At 35.9% G+C, this 16,088-nt stretch overlaps 1 protein-coding gene across 1 annotated transcript; it reads left to right on the top strand.

Annotated features, from left to right (window-relative positions):
- The first annotated feature begins 12,009 nt into the window (after positions 1-12,009).
- Positions 12,010-14,792, top strand: LOC145029161 (vicilin-like seed storage protein At2g18540). Its single transcript, XM_078977765.1, has 5 exons — positions 12,010-12,343; positions 13,148-13,338; positions 13,480-13,563; positions 13,639-13,932; positions 14,025-14,792. Exons 1-5 carry the CDS (start codon positions 12,022-12,024, stop codon positions 14,613-14,615), a joined length of 1,482 nt encoding a protein of 493 aa, XP_078833891.1. The 5' UTR covers positions 12,010-12,021; the 3' UTR covers positions 14,616-14,792.
- Positions 14,793-16,088: the final 1,296 nt, after the last annotated feature.

Here is a 16,088-nt window from a genome sequence, read left to right as displayed (position 1 = left end):
TTGATACCATGATTATATGAGAAGGGATTTTAGAGAAAAACACCTTGGAAGTTAGCTCCACTTGACATTGTTGGATGCTTGGCTGCTTCTTGAGTTCGATCGGAGAAACAAGATTACACCCTAGATTTTTTTGTTTCGTTCCTGGTCACTGAGAGGGGAACAGAAATGAGAGTAACTTCTTTACTTTAATTAATGTGAGGTGGATTACTTATGCGACTTTCAAAACCTTTTTGTCTAATTTATTTAAATGTCACATCAGGAATGGAACTAATTGTTCCCATTATTCGATGTATAATGGTGTAATTGACATATAATTTCTTACTTTAAAGACAATTTTGTAAAAAAAAGAAGAACTTTAGTCACTAAATCGGTTAAATGACCAAATTTATTTTGATACAATAACATTCTTTCCTTATACATGTTGGAATAGTGTCTAAGGCTATAACTATATTCGGTGGTGCATGGTCCTTTTGGGTTGCCTTCACCATAGCAACTTGAAGGATGATTTGTTAAGAGAGAGTAAATATTATAAGGAATAATATTTAGCTATTTGATTAATATAAGTCATAAATTAATTGGTATTAATTTGGTGACTTAAAGAGATTAATTAAATAAGAGGGTATAAACTGTCAATTGTTTGATAGTTAGACTTTGGACTATAAATCCATTAGGATGGACTTTGGACGGTTTCTAAGAGCTTTAGGATAGCTCAAAATAGTCCATAAGGATATCTATGGAATGGATTTGGATAGCCTTAAGTGAAGATTATCCAATTAGGGTTTAGGGTGAAACCCTTAAGGAGTCTAAAGGTATAAATAGGCCCTTGGGGTGTGGAATTCGTGTACAAGCTTTCAGAACCTAAAGAAAGGAACCTCTGGCCAAATTCCATCCCCTCTCCTCTCTCCTAAATCATCTTGCTTGCTATTGGTGTTTGTAAGCCATTAGAGGAGTGACAATTGTGACTCTAGAAGCTCCAAGACAAACAAGATCAACAAGGGATTCAAAGGTATGATTCTAGATCTGTATTAATGTTGTTGTTTAACCTAATTAGCCATTAGAAGTCTTGGATTCAAAAGCATGTTTGATAGAAAGCCTAGATCCAAGCATTAGGGTTTTGCATGCGCACATAGGAAAGTTCTTATGGCTAAAACCCAACAGTGGTATCAGAGCCTAGATTGGTTTTCTACAAATTGTTGCTTGTATAACTGAAACAAACCTGCAAAAATTCGATTTTTTGGTTTTGAGTCACTGACTCGGCGAGTTCCAAAGTGGACTCGGCGAGTAGGCCTGACTCGGCGAGTCCATTTGTGTACTCGGCGAGTCCAAGCGTCAGGAAAGGCCAGATTCGGGATTTCTTTGTGTTTATCTTATCCAAACTTACCATAAACTAATTAGATCAATATGAATCCGTTTTTTTGATAAATATAAGTGTTATATTGATCTAGTTAAAGGTAATTATCAACTAATTAAATATTTAGTTTCTTTATATGATAATTAATTAATTGTTTTAATTATTTTTTGGTAATTATCCTCAAAGAAATCAAAGATAAATCAAATAAAGATAATTAAGATATTAATTGTTAATTGAAATTATTTGTTATTTGATCATCCATGTTTTTTTAAATGTTTAAAACCTACCCTATAGTTTTGAAATTTAAATTTGTGATTAAAAGCTTTAATTTAGACAACTTAAATTTCAAACCCTAGATTTTGAAAAGTTTAAAATACAACCCTATACTTATATGACATTATTAGAATAATATATATGTATAACTAAATGCTAGTCTTACCGCTAGTAGGCCTCATTCACGAAGCCGATCTATAAGGTGGGTATAAGGTTGCGGCCTATAAAATGGCGCTTAATGGGTGTACACTCACACCCACCGCTTGCTTGATTGGTGGAGGGTCGTTAGCCGAACGGGTAGGATAGGGCAACCTCATCCTCTCATTAAAAGTATAATAAGAAATACGAAGTAACTAAATCTTTTTCAAATTTCCCAATCTTAGTTACTTTAGGAAAACTGAATTGATGCAATTCCATGAAATTACACTTTGCACCTTGCTAAGATGTTAGTGGAGCGTGTGTGGTTTACCGGCACACTAATTGGTTCTAAGCGAAAGTGGCGAAGGGTGATTCATTGTTTATCATAGTTTGATGGAGCGTGTGTGGTTTACCGGCACATCGAATAGGTGATCGTAACAATGAAGGCACCATGTAAATTTGCATGGTAATTCACACCCGCTTTGTGATCCTCGGCATCCCAGTCACAAACAAGAGGGGCATATCGAGATTTAAACATGCCATTGAATAGTTCAATGAATCTCATCCGAACCTAGGAATTCTCAAAACACTTAGGACCAAAAGTTTAAGTTTTGTGATGGAGAATTAGTGAATCGTCATTCACTTACCTTCAATTTATTTGCATGTTGGATTACGGCATCCCTTTTCTAGTATGTAAATGTTATTGTTGGATCCTAGCCCTAATTTTTCTTATTGGGTGATAATTAGGGATTCTTGTTCTAATCTATCTTTGTCCTTTCTATAGATGTCAAACGCAAACAACGCTGCTGCTAGTTCTTTCACGTTGATGAGCCTTTGCCAAAAGGTCACCTTCGATGGAACGAACTTTGGCGAATGGATAAGATACATTCGCACCATTGCTCGCTATGAGGATAAAGAGTATGTCCTCGACGAGAAGCTCGAGAAAATCAACCCCGAAATTGCTACTCCCGCTGAAATCACCGCCTTTGAAACCCATGAGCGAGATGCGACGAAAGTACATTGCATCATGATCGCCACCATGAACTCCGAATTCCAAAAGTCCTACGAGGACATGTATCCATACGAGATGCATCAAGACTTGTTGGAGAGGTACCACCAAAACGCGAGACAAGAGCGTTACGAGATCTTCACCAACATGATTTCCGCTAAGATGGGTCATGGAGAATCTCTTACCGTGCACTTGCAAAAGATGCAAAGGTATGTCGACCGCCTTCGCAAGTTAAACGTTGACTTCGGCGAAGACTTGGCGATCGACATGGTGCTTCACTCTTTGCCTCCGATGTATAATCAATTTAGAATGACCTACCACATGAACAAAGAGGAGGTCACTCTAAGTAAGCTCCAAGGTCTATTGAGGGTTGCTGAGAGCAATTTCAAGGACAAGTCTGTTGCACCAACTCCCAATCCGTCTGCTGCTCCTGTCTTGGCAATTGGTCAAGGGAAGGGAAAGAAGAGGAAAGCTTCTTCAAATAACTATCGAAAGGTGAAAGCCCGAGATGGTTCCTCTTCTAGTGGGACAAAAGTTGATCCCTCTAAGCCCTGCTCTAACCCGAAGGAGGCAGAGTGCCACCACTGCCACAAGATAGGACATTGGAAGCGAAGCTGCCCGGACTACCTGCAAGCCATCAAGGAAGGAAAGATCAAGCCATCTTTCGCAGGTATATATGCAATAAAATCTAACGATTCTAATCATGCTATTTCTTGGGTTCTTGACACCGGTTGTGGTTATCACATTTGTTCTAATGTGCAGGGACTAAAAGGAAGTAGGGATGTGGAGCAAGGAAGGATCAATCTAATCATGGGGAACAGAAGATCGTCGCCTGTGACCAAGATTGGAGTGTATTCTTTGGTGCTTAAGAATAGTTTAGTTTTAGATTTGAACAATTGTTGCTATTCGCCAGAAATGGCTAGAAACATCATTTCATTTCATGGTTTATATAGACAAGGTTTTAGATTTTCTTTTAATAATGAGAATGGTTCTATTTTGGCTTATCTAAATGGTGTCTTTTATTTTGAAGCTATACCATGTAATGGAATATATGAAACTGTTATGATTGTTGATAACTTAGGAAATGATGTTTTGAATATTGATTCTTCCACTAGTATGGATAAAGCATCCTTGTGGCATTGTCGTCTTGGACATGTCAACAAGAAACGCATAGCCCAACTCCAAAAGGATGGAGTGTTGGAGTCATTCGACCTTAGGGAAGATGACACATGCGAATCTTGTTTACTTGGAAAGATGACTAAGTCACCCTTCACGAGTACTTGTGAAAGGGGTGAGGGACTATTAGACCTAATACATACCGATGTATGTGGACCTTTTAGATCAACCACGAAGGATGGGAACCGCTTCTATGTGACCTTTACCGATGATTATAGTAGATATGGGTATATCTATTTAATCAAGCAAAAGTCAGAAACCTTTGAAAAGTTCAAAGAGTTCAAGAATGAAGTGGAGAATCAATTGGGCAGGAAAATCAAGATGCTTCGATCCGATCGAGGAGGAGAGTACCTAAGTCTTGAATTCCACGATTATCTCAAGGAGTGTGGAATAGTTTCGCAATTGACGCCTCCTAGGACACCACAATTGAATGGTGTGGCAGAAAGGCGTAATCGAACCTTATTGGATATGGTTCGCTCTATGATGAGTCGTGCTTCACTACCTATCTTCTTTTGGGGGTATGCCTTAGAGACTGCCGCCCATATCCTTAACCGAGTCCCTACCAAGAAGGTTGCCAAAACACCTCACGAGATGTGGACGGGGAAAGTTCCCTCGTTGGAACATATCAAGGTTTGGGGTTGCGAGGCTTTCGTAAGACGAGATACTCACGACAAGCTTGAACCTCGAAGTGAGCGATGTATTTTCATCGGCTACCCGCAAACTTCCTTTGGATATCTCTTCTATAGACCGAAAGATAATGTTATCTTTGTTGCGAGGAGAGGAGTTTTCCGAGAGCGAGAACTCATAAGCCAAGGAGACAGTGGGAGGCAAATCGAACTTGAAGAGATTCAAGAATCGATAGATGAAGGAACCTCTACCGCTGGCGTTCAACCCGAGGAGGAAACTCCGGTTGAACCGATTGACGAATCCTTACCTCTTAGACGTTCCGATAGAGTTAGAGTTCAACCCCAGTTTTATGGCTTTCATATTACTACCGAAGGGGACATGTATATTAGTGATTGTACACTAGTAAATCTTGATGAACCTAATAGCTATAAGGAAGCCATGGCAGGCCCGGAGTCTGCGAAATGGAAAGAGGCGATGGATAACGAGATCCAATCCATGTACGATAACCAAGTTTGGAATTTGGTTGATTACGTGCCCGAACGTAAGACCGTAGGGTGCAAGTGGATCTTCAAGAAGAAGACCGACGTGGATGGGAACGTACACACATACAAAGCGCGATTGGTTGCGAAGGGCTTTACTCAAACTCCTGGAGTTGACTATGATGAGACCTTCTCACCAGTTGCGAAGATTAAATCTATTAGAGTGATGCTAGCAATTGCCGCATTTCATGATTATGAGATTTGGCAAATGGATGTCAAGACCGCTTTCCTTAACGGAAAGTTGGCTGAGGATGTTTACATGGCTCAGCCAGAGGGGTTTGTGGATCCGAAACATCCGAATAGAGTGTGTAAGCTTGAGAAGTCCATTTATGGACTTAAGCAAGCGTCTCGCAGATGGAATCTTTGCTTCGATGAGAAAGTCAAAGAGTTTGGATTTGTACGAAGCGAAGACGAATCTTGTGTATATGTCAAAGCCAGTGGGAGTGTAGTAAGCTTCCTCGTTCTATATGTCGATGACATATTACTCATAGGAAACGACATCCCGACTCTGCAGGAGGTTAAGTCCTGGCTCGGGAAGTGCTTCGCTATGAAGGACCTCGGAGAGGCTTCTTACATTTTGGGAATAAGGATAGTAAGAGATAGAAGTAAGAGACTAATTGGACTTAGTCAGAATACTTACTTGGAGAAGGTACTAAAACGTTTTAGTATGGAAAACTCAAAGAAGGGAGAACTACCGATACAAGGAAATGCCAAGTTGAGTAAGACTCAAAGTCCGAGTACCGAAGCCGAGATAGCAGAAATGAGCCGAGTACCATACGCTTCCGCAGTTGGTTCAATCATGTACGCTATGACTTGTACTCGCCCTGATGTAGCCATCGCTTTGAGCATGGTTAGCAGATATCAAGGGAACCCTGGCAAAGCACATTGGATTGCGGTGAAGAACATCCTTAAGTACCTTCGGAGAACAAAAGAATGGTTCTTAGTCCTTGGAGGGAGTGATGACTTGAAGGTGCGAGGGTATAGTGACGCCAGCTTTCAAACCGACAGGGACAACTATCGTTCGCAGTCGGGCTGGGTTTTTACCCTAAATGGAGGAGCAGTGACATGGAAAAGTTCCAAGCAGGAAACCGTAGCTGATTCAACGTGCGAATCAGAGTACATCGCAGCAAGCGAAGCGTCGAAGGAGGCAATATGGCTGAAGAACTTCATCGGTGATCTTGAAGTTGTACCGGCCATAAAGGAGCCCATGGAGATTTTCTGTGATAACGAAGGTGCGGTTGCCTTGACCAAGGAACCAAGGGATCATGGTAGATCTCGACATATCGACAGAAAATATCACTTCATTAGACATCGTGTAGAAGAAGGACAACTCGTAGTGAAGAGGATATCATCAGAAGATAACCCAGCAGATCCGCTTACGAAGGGACTGAGTAGGGTTAAGCACTTGCAGCATGCTAGGAGTATTAGGCTGAAGGATGATATTAGTATAGATTAGATTGTATTAGAAACGTATAATAGATAAATGTAATTAACATTTGATGATTAAATAAAGAAGTTTTATTTATGAGTAAAGTTACTATCACATGTTAGTTGTTTAACTATTGTTTCACTTTGCATGTTTTGACTTCCAGAATAATTGAGTTTATTAGGAATAATCGAATTATTTAAATGGTCCACAATCGTTCATATGTTGGGAGTAGATATGAATGAAGATTGTCGTGAATTGGTGTGTAGAGTGTCTAAATGGTGTTAGACATAGCAAGAGTTGCTGCAACGTTCATGAGTGCTTACGAACTGGTTTTGAGCATTGGAAGAAACCCGCGCTTGCTGGAATCACCTTATGGAATACGATATAAAAGGTGATCGCAAGACGATAATATCATATGGTCTTAAAACCTAGATATATGGTTTATTATTTGTTAATTGATTGTGCATTGATAATGCGAAAACGCATCAGTAACTTGATGTTATAAAACGCATTGTTGTGTAGAGTTGGTTAATGAATAAGTAAATGCATATAAGTCGAAGTTTATCTCTAAATTTTATCCTAAGAGGGTAGAAGAGATATCTTGGCCACTCGATGATTTGATTTGACTTATGTGCCGGGCCCGGTCAGAACTGAATTGATGTGTTCGATTAAGTTCTATGTCAAATAAATCGAAGATCGAGAAATCTAAATGCTAGACTAACCATTCCATAGGATTGTCAGCATGATATCTAACAGAGGACTGTACGATCCCTTATCTAAAGGACAAGATTGATTAGATCAGAGTTGACAGCGTCTTTGAGAGCTACGATTGCAAACCGTATTATACTTGTATAGTTACTAGACTTATCCAAGTGGGAGACTGTTGGAATAGTGTCTAAGGCTATAACTATATTCGGTGGTGCATGGTCCTTTTGGGTTGCCTTCACCATAGCAACTTGAAGGATGATTTGTTAAGAGAGAGTAAATATTATAAGGAATAATATTTAGCTATTTGATTAATATAAGTCATAAATTAATTGGTATTAATTTGGTGACTTAAAGAGATTAATTAAATAAGTGGGTATAAACTGTCAATTGTTTGATAGTTAGACTTTGGACTATAAATCCATTAGGATGGACTTTGGACGGTTTCTAAGAGCTTTAGGATAGCTCAAAATAGTCCATAAGGATATCTATGGAATGGATTTGGATAGCCTTAAGTGAAGATTATCCAATTAGGGTTTAGGGTGAAACCCTTAAGGAGTCTAAAGGTATAAATAGGCCCTTGGGGTGTGGAATTCGTGTACAAGCTTTCAGAACCTAAAGAAAGGAACCTCTGGCCGAATTCCATCCCCTCTCCTCTCTCCTAAATCATCTTGCTTGCTATTGGTGTTTGTAAGCCATTAGAGGAGTGACAATTGTGACTCTAGAAGCTCCAAGACAAACAAGATCAAAAAGGGATTCAAAGGTATGATTCTAGATCTGTATTAATGTTGTTGTTTAACCTACTTAGCCATTAGAAGTCTTGGATTCAAAAGCATGTTTGATAGAAAGCCTAGATCCAAGCATTAGGGTTTTGCATGCGCACATAGGAAAGTTCTTATGGCTAAAACCCAACAATACATTCTTAAGCATGTTCCATGCTTCCATGGTAATTGTCTTCAAATTTAATTTTTATATAAGTTAAATAAAGAACAAAATTTTACATAGACGTAGCGGGTAAACGAGCAACAAGCTATGCCACAACCCATTTTGGATGACAAACCTAATTCTTTTAAAAACAATATCTATAGATCTTGGGGTCATAACATTACTATGCATGACCCGTTGAACTTAGCTCTACAACTTCTGGAACAAGGAAACTGAAAGTATCAAATGCAAATGGTATAAACGTGTGTTGATTTTACATGCCCGCTTTCTCATGTTTTGCCACTTTTGCTTGATGTAACTTTTAAAACAGTTTGCCCTACAGTGAAAACCCCACTCCCCAAGCCCACGATAGGGAAAATCCTTGTTAGATCGATGCATGCATGCTTTCCTCCAGCCCATCCAAATATTAAAACATCAACTGATCTAAGTGTTGATCTTCTTTCCAATGGATCGGTCAGAAAGTTCACATGTGCCTCTTTCTTGTCAGAAACCTCAGCACACCTAAATATGTCGAAAAGAACATCCTTAACCAGATCATGTCGGTACTTGAAACCCGGGAGCTCTTTAAAATGAACCGCATGCTCCCCAAATGAGTCCAAGCATGCCTTGTTACAAACAGGACAAGTCTCGTCAGCCGGAAATAAATGGATCATAAAGCGATACTTGGGGATGACACGATACTCCAATGGCAACATATGCTGGCCAAAACCGTCAATATGAATAGTCATAAGAAAATTTTGACCATGTGGGACCCTTAGACACTCAAAAATTGTTGTCTGCCTAATCGTCATATCGAAGTAAACTTTTATGTCTTTGATAATTTTACTAAAAAAATACACTCACCAATGAATGTTGGGCTTTTGGATCGACGGTGTCCTTATTGAATCATACATAATTTAAGCTATTCAATTATTTTTTTAGTGGTGACATTTAAAATTAAAGTTGATTATATTAATTATTGTTACATCTTTTAAAGTATGAATTCTTAAATTCAAATTGAAGTCCTTTTTGTCTTTCATGGAGATGCACAAAGCCACAATACAAAGAGTAAAGATGACTGACAACCCATACCTCCTTAACCAAAAGTAACCACTAACCAGCCCTTGTATTTTAAGGTTTACTTTGATTTTTTTTATTATGTTTATTAATTAAATAATATTTGTGTACAGTGGTTTGATCTGAGCATTATAAAGTTTATTTTAATATTGTTTGATTCAAAATTACATTTCCTTTTTTAAAAGTGCAATTGTTGCCGCATGAAAATTTGGCACATTTGTTATATTTTATGTTGACGGGTTAAATAACGATTTCGAGAATTTGGTATATTTGTTAGTAGGTGTGAGCCACATGTATTACATAGGTGTATTTAAAACAATTAAATATGTATAAACATTTGAGAAATTTGAATTTATAAGAAAAATGAAAAAACTATTGAATTACTAAAATTAAAGTGTTTTTTTCTCTTTTAAATTTAAACAAATCATTTAGATAAAATAATCAAAACAAATTAATGAGATTTTATTTTAAAATTTTGAAGTTATAAGGAAAGTCCATTAATAAAATTGATATGCATTTATTATTAAATTTAAATATCATATGAAATTTAATAAAATAGGAAAACCACAAAATTACATATGGAATAAAAATTAATTCAAAATGACATGTGGTAAAATGAATGAGAGTGTGACAAGTGGTAAAAAAAACCTTCATTTATTAAAGAAGATATTTTATGTTGACATAATCGACCAGCAAAAATGAGTTCGTTCCTATAAAGACACAAAATAAGTTTAATTGCTAAAAGAGTAAACCCTAAAAACTTAATAGGACATATGTATCATTATTTCTTTTTAAGAGTGGGATTGTTGGTGCATGAGAATTTGGTACATTTGTTATATTTTATGTTGACGGGTTAAACAAATTTATATAAAATTTATTGTATTCAACAGTGGCGACCTTGGGGTGGTGTAGACCTCCGATCTTTGGAGCCTCTGATTTTTGGGATAATTTATAGTTATAGTATTTGTATTTTTGTAAATTTTATTTTTATGTTTTATCAATAAATAAAATTAGCCCAATAATATTTTGTTCCAATTTTAGATGCATTTTAATTATTAAAAAAAATCAACAAAAATCAAAATCTAATCATAAATTTAAAATTTATCAACAATTTAAGGAAAATAACTATATCCAAAAAAAATGTAAATCTGTTTTCTTAATAAATTTTAGACACCGTTTTTATACTTTATAAACTCACCAAAAAATAATAAAAAATCAAACCTTACAAAACCTAGTAATTGTGTTGTTCGTCTCTCGTCTTTTTGCTTTTGTTGTTCTGAATATCTCATTGATTGCTTACTGCAAATTAAGGTTAGTATTTCATCTTTTAATTTTTCTACCATCATTGTCGCTTGATTGCAGTGTTTTGCTTTCTGTCATCTCTTCGTGTTAATACTCCATAAAGTTAATAAATAATGAAACTGTTGTTGGTTTTATTTTTTTATGTATTGGTTTGAGAAGGTTTTGGATTGTGCGAGAGCTATAGCTTCTGATTTGAATATTGGTCCAGTGTTTCTTGAGAAAAATAATAAAAGAAGAGTTGTTAAAAGAAGACATTTGATGAGAATGACATTGGGTCATCAACGCCGGTAAAGGAACTTTTACCTCAAGAATCATTTAGGATTCAATATTTTTGTGTACATAGTTGATCAAAATATTGTTTCATTAGAGCGAAGGTTTGAACAATACAAACAATATGAAGACATTTTTGGTTTTTTACTCACAACAGAAAGTTGAAGTCAATGAATACTAGTGAGCTAGAGTCATGTTGCAAAAATCTGAAAAAGAGGTTGTGAAATGGTCATATCTCAGACATTGATGCTGATGATTTATTCAACGAACTAGAGTTGTTATAAAAACATTTACCGGTTGAACACAATACAACTAACAGAATACTAAATTTCTTAAAAATGATGAACACTTATCCAGTTTCTTGTCTAGCATACAAAATGTTATTGATTGTTCCTATTACAGTTGCATCAGCGGAAAGAAGCTTTTCAAAAGTAAAGATTTTAAAATCTTATTTGCGTTCAACCATGTCTCAAGAGAGATTAAACACTTTAGTATTGATTTCGATTGAGAAAGAGTTTCTTAAGAATATTGATTATGAAAGTCTCATAGATGAATTTTCTTCTAAAAATGCTTGAAGGCCGATGTTTAGAAAATAGTAATGCGTTGTTTTTTTTTTTTTTTTTGAAAAGTTCTTTATAACAGTTTTGCAGTTTTATTTGATTACCAATGAGTGAAAACATTATTTTGTGGTAGTAAACTTATGAGATCTTTTTTAGCAACTTTAGGTTTTGAATTAGTGGTAACAAATGTAGTTAATAATATTTATAAGAAATTTTTTTATGGGACTTTATTTCAGTTTTTGCATAAGGTCTCCGAAATGTCAAGGCCGGACCTGGTATTCAATTATGAGAAAAATAAGTGTCATTTTGTGTATCCTTATGAAGAAATCAGTTAACACTTCTTAAATATTGGTTTTGTTGTTTTTTTTCTTCAGAATATTTGATAACCAAAGTTCCATACGATGATTTCAAACGATTCATTCCAAAAAGAGAAAGACACTGGAAAATGCCTATAATGAGTAACCACTGCATGTAAAACCCGAATACGACCAACACTATGAATCGAGGGTGCACCCGTTTCGCACCACCTCCCATTGACGTGTCCAACACCCAATGCCACGTCACACGACACTGATCCCTCTATTTAACGCCTTTATCAATTATCACCCCACGCACACTTTCAAGAAAAAACATTTACGAAAATGAGGGACAATTCTTTTTCACTTCGACTTGTAATCTTTGCATACTTTCTAGTCCCTTTCTTTCCCCACTTCCCGCATGCAATTGCAGCAACAGGTTTAGCTGGTCGTGGTCACGGCGGTACTGTGCCGGTGAGTGACGGACCTACGGTGAGGAAAGAAGAGAGGTGGCCTTTAGAGTCGTCGGAGTTTGGTGAAGTCTCAGGCATTAAGATTAGCGATGGTGAAAAGGGTTGCTACCACCTCCATTTTATTACCATGGACGCTAACTCTCTCTTCCTTCCTGTTCATCTTTATTCACAAATGGTTTTCTATGTTAATTCAGGTATTATATATATGCGTTCCTAAACTCGATTTCCAGACCACTTTATATATCTCAAATCCAGAAATGTGTGACTTTTTGAAGATTGATATATGGTGTTTATAGACACGACCTTAAAATTTGAACTCTCCGACTCAAAAAAATAAATAAATAAATAAATAACAATATTATACAATAGTGTAAGACTTTAAGGTTTAATGAATATTTAAAATTATTAGTTTCGCTGTTTAAAAAAAGAAGTTAACCGTTTAATCTTTTAAGAAAAAAGAATTACAGTTTATTTAAAATTTCAGCCAAAAGTTAGAATGGCCTTTTATTAAAATTGAAAATTGAATAATTATATATGAAATTATCTTTAGTATAAGATAAACTAAAAGCTACAAACTTATAAAAAAAATTAACAGCAATTTTAAGTACTTTTTAAGTTATATATATACTTATTTACCTAAAATAAAATTTTAAGCTCGTAATTTTTAAACAATTTTTTTAAAAGCTAAAAGTTCTAAAAATATTCTTACTAAACACGAATTTTTTTTTTTTTAAAAAAAAAAATGAGCAAATGAGATAATATATATACTTTTTAAAACAAACGACTCAGTTTACTACATAGTTGATGTAATTTTTTATTTTTTATTTAATATTTTTTTTAAATAATTTTAAACAACACTTGGTCAAAGAATATAACTTGTAGTACTGATAATACATAAATAAATAAAACCGAAACTAAAATCTTACTAAAATAACTTTCTATATTTAGTAACATATATTTATTTGAATTAATAAAGAGTAGTTTGTTGATATGATTAGGCAGTGGAACTCTGAACTGGGTGAATGTCGAGGAAGATGACGATAAGCTCCGAACAGTAAAGTTGCAGAAGGGAGACATCTACAGACTGAGTCCCCAAACTGTCTTTTACTTGCAAAACGACATACACTACCAAGACCCCCAGAAACTTGAAATTTACGCCATTTATTCAGCTTCAGATAACCAATTACAAGTATGAACATCAACCTTTATATATATAATTAAACACACAGAAGCATATATATATATATACTTTGGATCTCTTGAATTTATCTTTGTTTTATTAGTTTCGTAATCAGACATTAACTGATAATATTTACACATCATAATGCAGAACGGACAATTCGCCAAAGCTTACGCCAGTGTTCAAGATCTACTGCTAGGGTTTGATGACAAAGTCCTTGAGTCATCCCTAAGTGTAAACTCACTGATCACTCACTCACTCTGTTGTGTTTAAGAACAGCGTTAAAACCATTAAACATATCTAATTCAGGTGCCGGAGGAAGTGATAGAAGAGCTACGAGAAGGGAAGCAATCTTTGATTGTGCAAGGACAACCTGAAACGAATAGATCCATGTGGGAATTTGGTTCTCGAGCTATCAGAGCCTTCATAGGAACCAAGAATGATGGATTATTCGAAGTTGAAAACGATAAGAAAGCATACAATATTCTTAAGGCGGATCATGATGTTGAAAATCGCTATGGATGGAGTACAACTGTGACGAGAAAACAATTGGATGTGTTGAAAGACACTGATTTCGGTGTTGTAATGGTGAATCTCACCAAGGTCAGTTGTTGGAAACTTGGTTCTTTCAGAATGTTGAGAGGTTTTATAATCTAGATGATAATTTTTATGTGTTTTATTGTTCCAAAATTAAGGGAGTGATGATGGGACCTCATTGGAACCCAAATGGTGATGAGGTAGCTGTTGTATTGCATGGAGAAGGAATGATTACAGTGGTTTGTCCTACCATAGAGAAGCAAACAGTGTACAAGAACAAAAAGTTTAGAGTTGCAGAAGGTGATGTGTTTGTGGTGCCAAGATATCATCCGATGGCTCAAATATCCTTCAATAACGGCTCCTTTGTTTTCATTGTGTTCACGATTACATCAAAGAAAAATCATCCTCAATATGTAGCTGGAAAGTCGTCAATTCTCAGGAAGCTGGGTAAAAAAGTGTTGACGAAGTCTTTTAATGTCAGGAACACGACAATTGATCAACTTTTGTCTGCTCAAAGAGAATATGGCATCTATGAATGCACGTCGTGTGCTGAGGAAGAAGAAGCTGGTAGAGAAAGGGAGGGAGGAGGTGGAGGAGGATGGAGGCATGATGAGAAAGAAAGAGAAGGAGAAGTAGCTAGAAGGGAAGAGGAAGAAATGCAAAGGAGGCAGAGAGAGGCGGAGGAGGCGGCTGGGAGGGGAAGAGTGGCTGAGGGGGAAGGTGGCAGCTACGGTCATGGAATTGAATGAAGGGGAATGTGAGGATGGGTAAAAAGTACGTAGGAAGAAATCTTTGTTTCTGTGAACATGTAATGAACTTGTTTAGTAATAAAAGAGGTCAAACTGTTTGGGCAAACTAAATTGTGACCATAATATCGATGTCATTTTTCATTGAGTTAAGAAAAACAACCAACTTGATATGTTAGCTATAGGACAAAACGGATTGGTTGACAATACATTATTTAATACTATAATTTATATTATTAAAAAAAATGTAACTTTTAGATAAATAAACATAGAAACTTTTATGGTTTATATAGTATCATAAACTATCTTTTATTATACTACTACAGAATCATAAATAGAGTACAGCATATAGAATACGGGTTATAGAGTAATTCGGATTATATAATGTTAAATACGGTTTTATTAAAAAAAACATCTGTATTCTATTTGGTGTAATCGAAGTAAAAGGGAATAAAATACGCTGGGATGCACTTATCCATATACAGCTGTATTTTATACATGATTTAAACCATAATACCTAAAAATTAGGCACCCTTATAGTAGGTCCATAACCTTATTCTATACAGATTCCTGTATATATGTATATATACGTATTCACCTGCCAATCCATCTTTCATTAAAAAAAAAAAAAAAAAAAAAAAACGTAAGTTCATAGTTTTTCATATCGAAGGTGGTATTTATTCTGATTTCTGAACCATACATGGTGATGATCTGCATCTGAATACACGTTTGTCTTGATTTCTTCCAAGGTATGTTTTAAGCAAGTATACTCTGTTTCTGCATCTTGCTTTCTTCTATCCGTAAAAAAAACAAACCTCCAGATCACAATTCCATGTAGCACCGTCTTTAATCCCATTGTTACTGTTACAAATATACAGCTGACTGATTCACGTTTCATTAGTTATTGAATAAATCTTCCGGAAAAGGAGGATTAGGATTAACTTTTACTGGTACGTGATTTTTAGCTTTTGTTCAGCTCAATACATATAGCAACTAGCTTTCAATAAAGTATGTAAGACTATTTTTGATCAGTAGGAGTACCAATTTCAACAGTTACCTCCTCCATCCTCCACCTTCAATCTCTTGATTACCATCGGCTGAACCTTTTTAGGGGCATGCCATTCATAGCAAAATTGAAAAAAAAAAAAAAACAAAACAAAAAAAAACAATTGACATAGCACCTGCCGCCTTCGCTTATTACAATACACATAAAACCACCCCCAATCGCTCTCGTCCCCATCCATTCCCCGCATCGCCAATTCCTAAGCTTCATCTGAGATTTCAATTTGCCCTCAATTTGGATTCAACATCTTCCACTGTCAATCATGGACGCTGAATCGTGGTTGTTGTCTATCTTCTACATCCAAGTGTTACCAATACGTTCTTCAATCCCGATCGTCTGGTAAGATTTAATTTAGGGTTTCTTGTAAAAGATCACAACGCGAAATCTCACAGGATGTAAGCTTTGACGTTAAC

This window comes from Lactuca saligna, chromosome 2, assembly GCF_052625555.1.
Source record: "Lactuca saligna cultivar CGN05327 chromosome 2, ASM5262555v1, whole genome shotgun sequence".
In the NCBI taxonomy this organism is placed as follows: Eukaryota; Viridiplantae; Streptophyta; class Magnoliopsida; order Asterales; family Asteraceae; genus Lactuca; species Lactuca saligna.
Note: the sequence above shows the minus strand (reverse complement) of the source record. Positions and strands in the feature narration are given on the sequence as shown.

Coding starts and splice junctions, on each gene's coding strand:
- LOC145029161 (XM_078977765.1), top strand. CDS start 12,022: ATGAGGGACAATTCTTTTTCACTTCGACTTGTAATCTTTGCATACTTT. Junction 12,344..13,147: donor GGTTTTCTATGTTAATTCAG/GTATTATATATA, acceptor TGATATGATTAG/GCAGTGGAACTCTGAACTGG. Junction 13,339..13,479: donor CTTCAGATAACCAATTACAA/GTATGAACATCA, acceptor ATCATAATGCAG/AACGGACAATTCGCCAAAGC.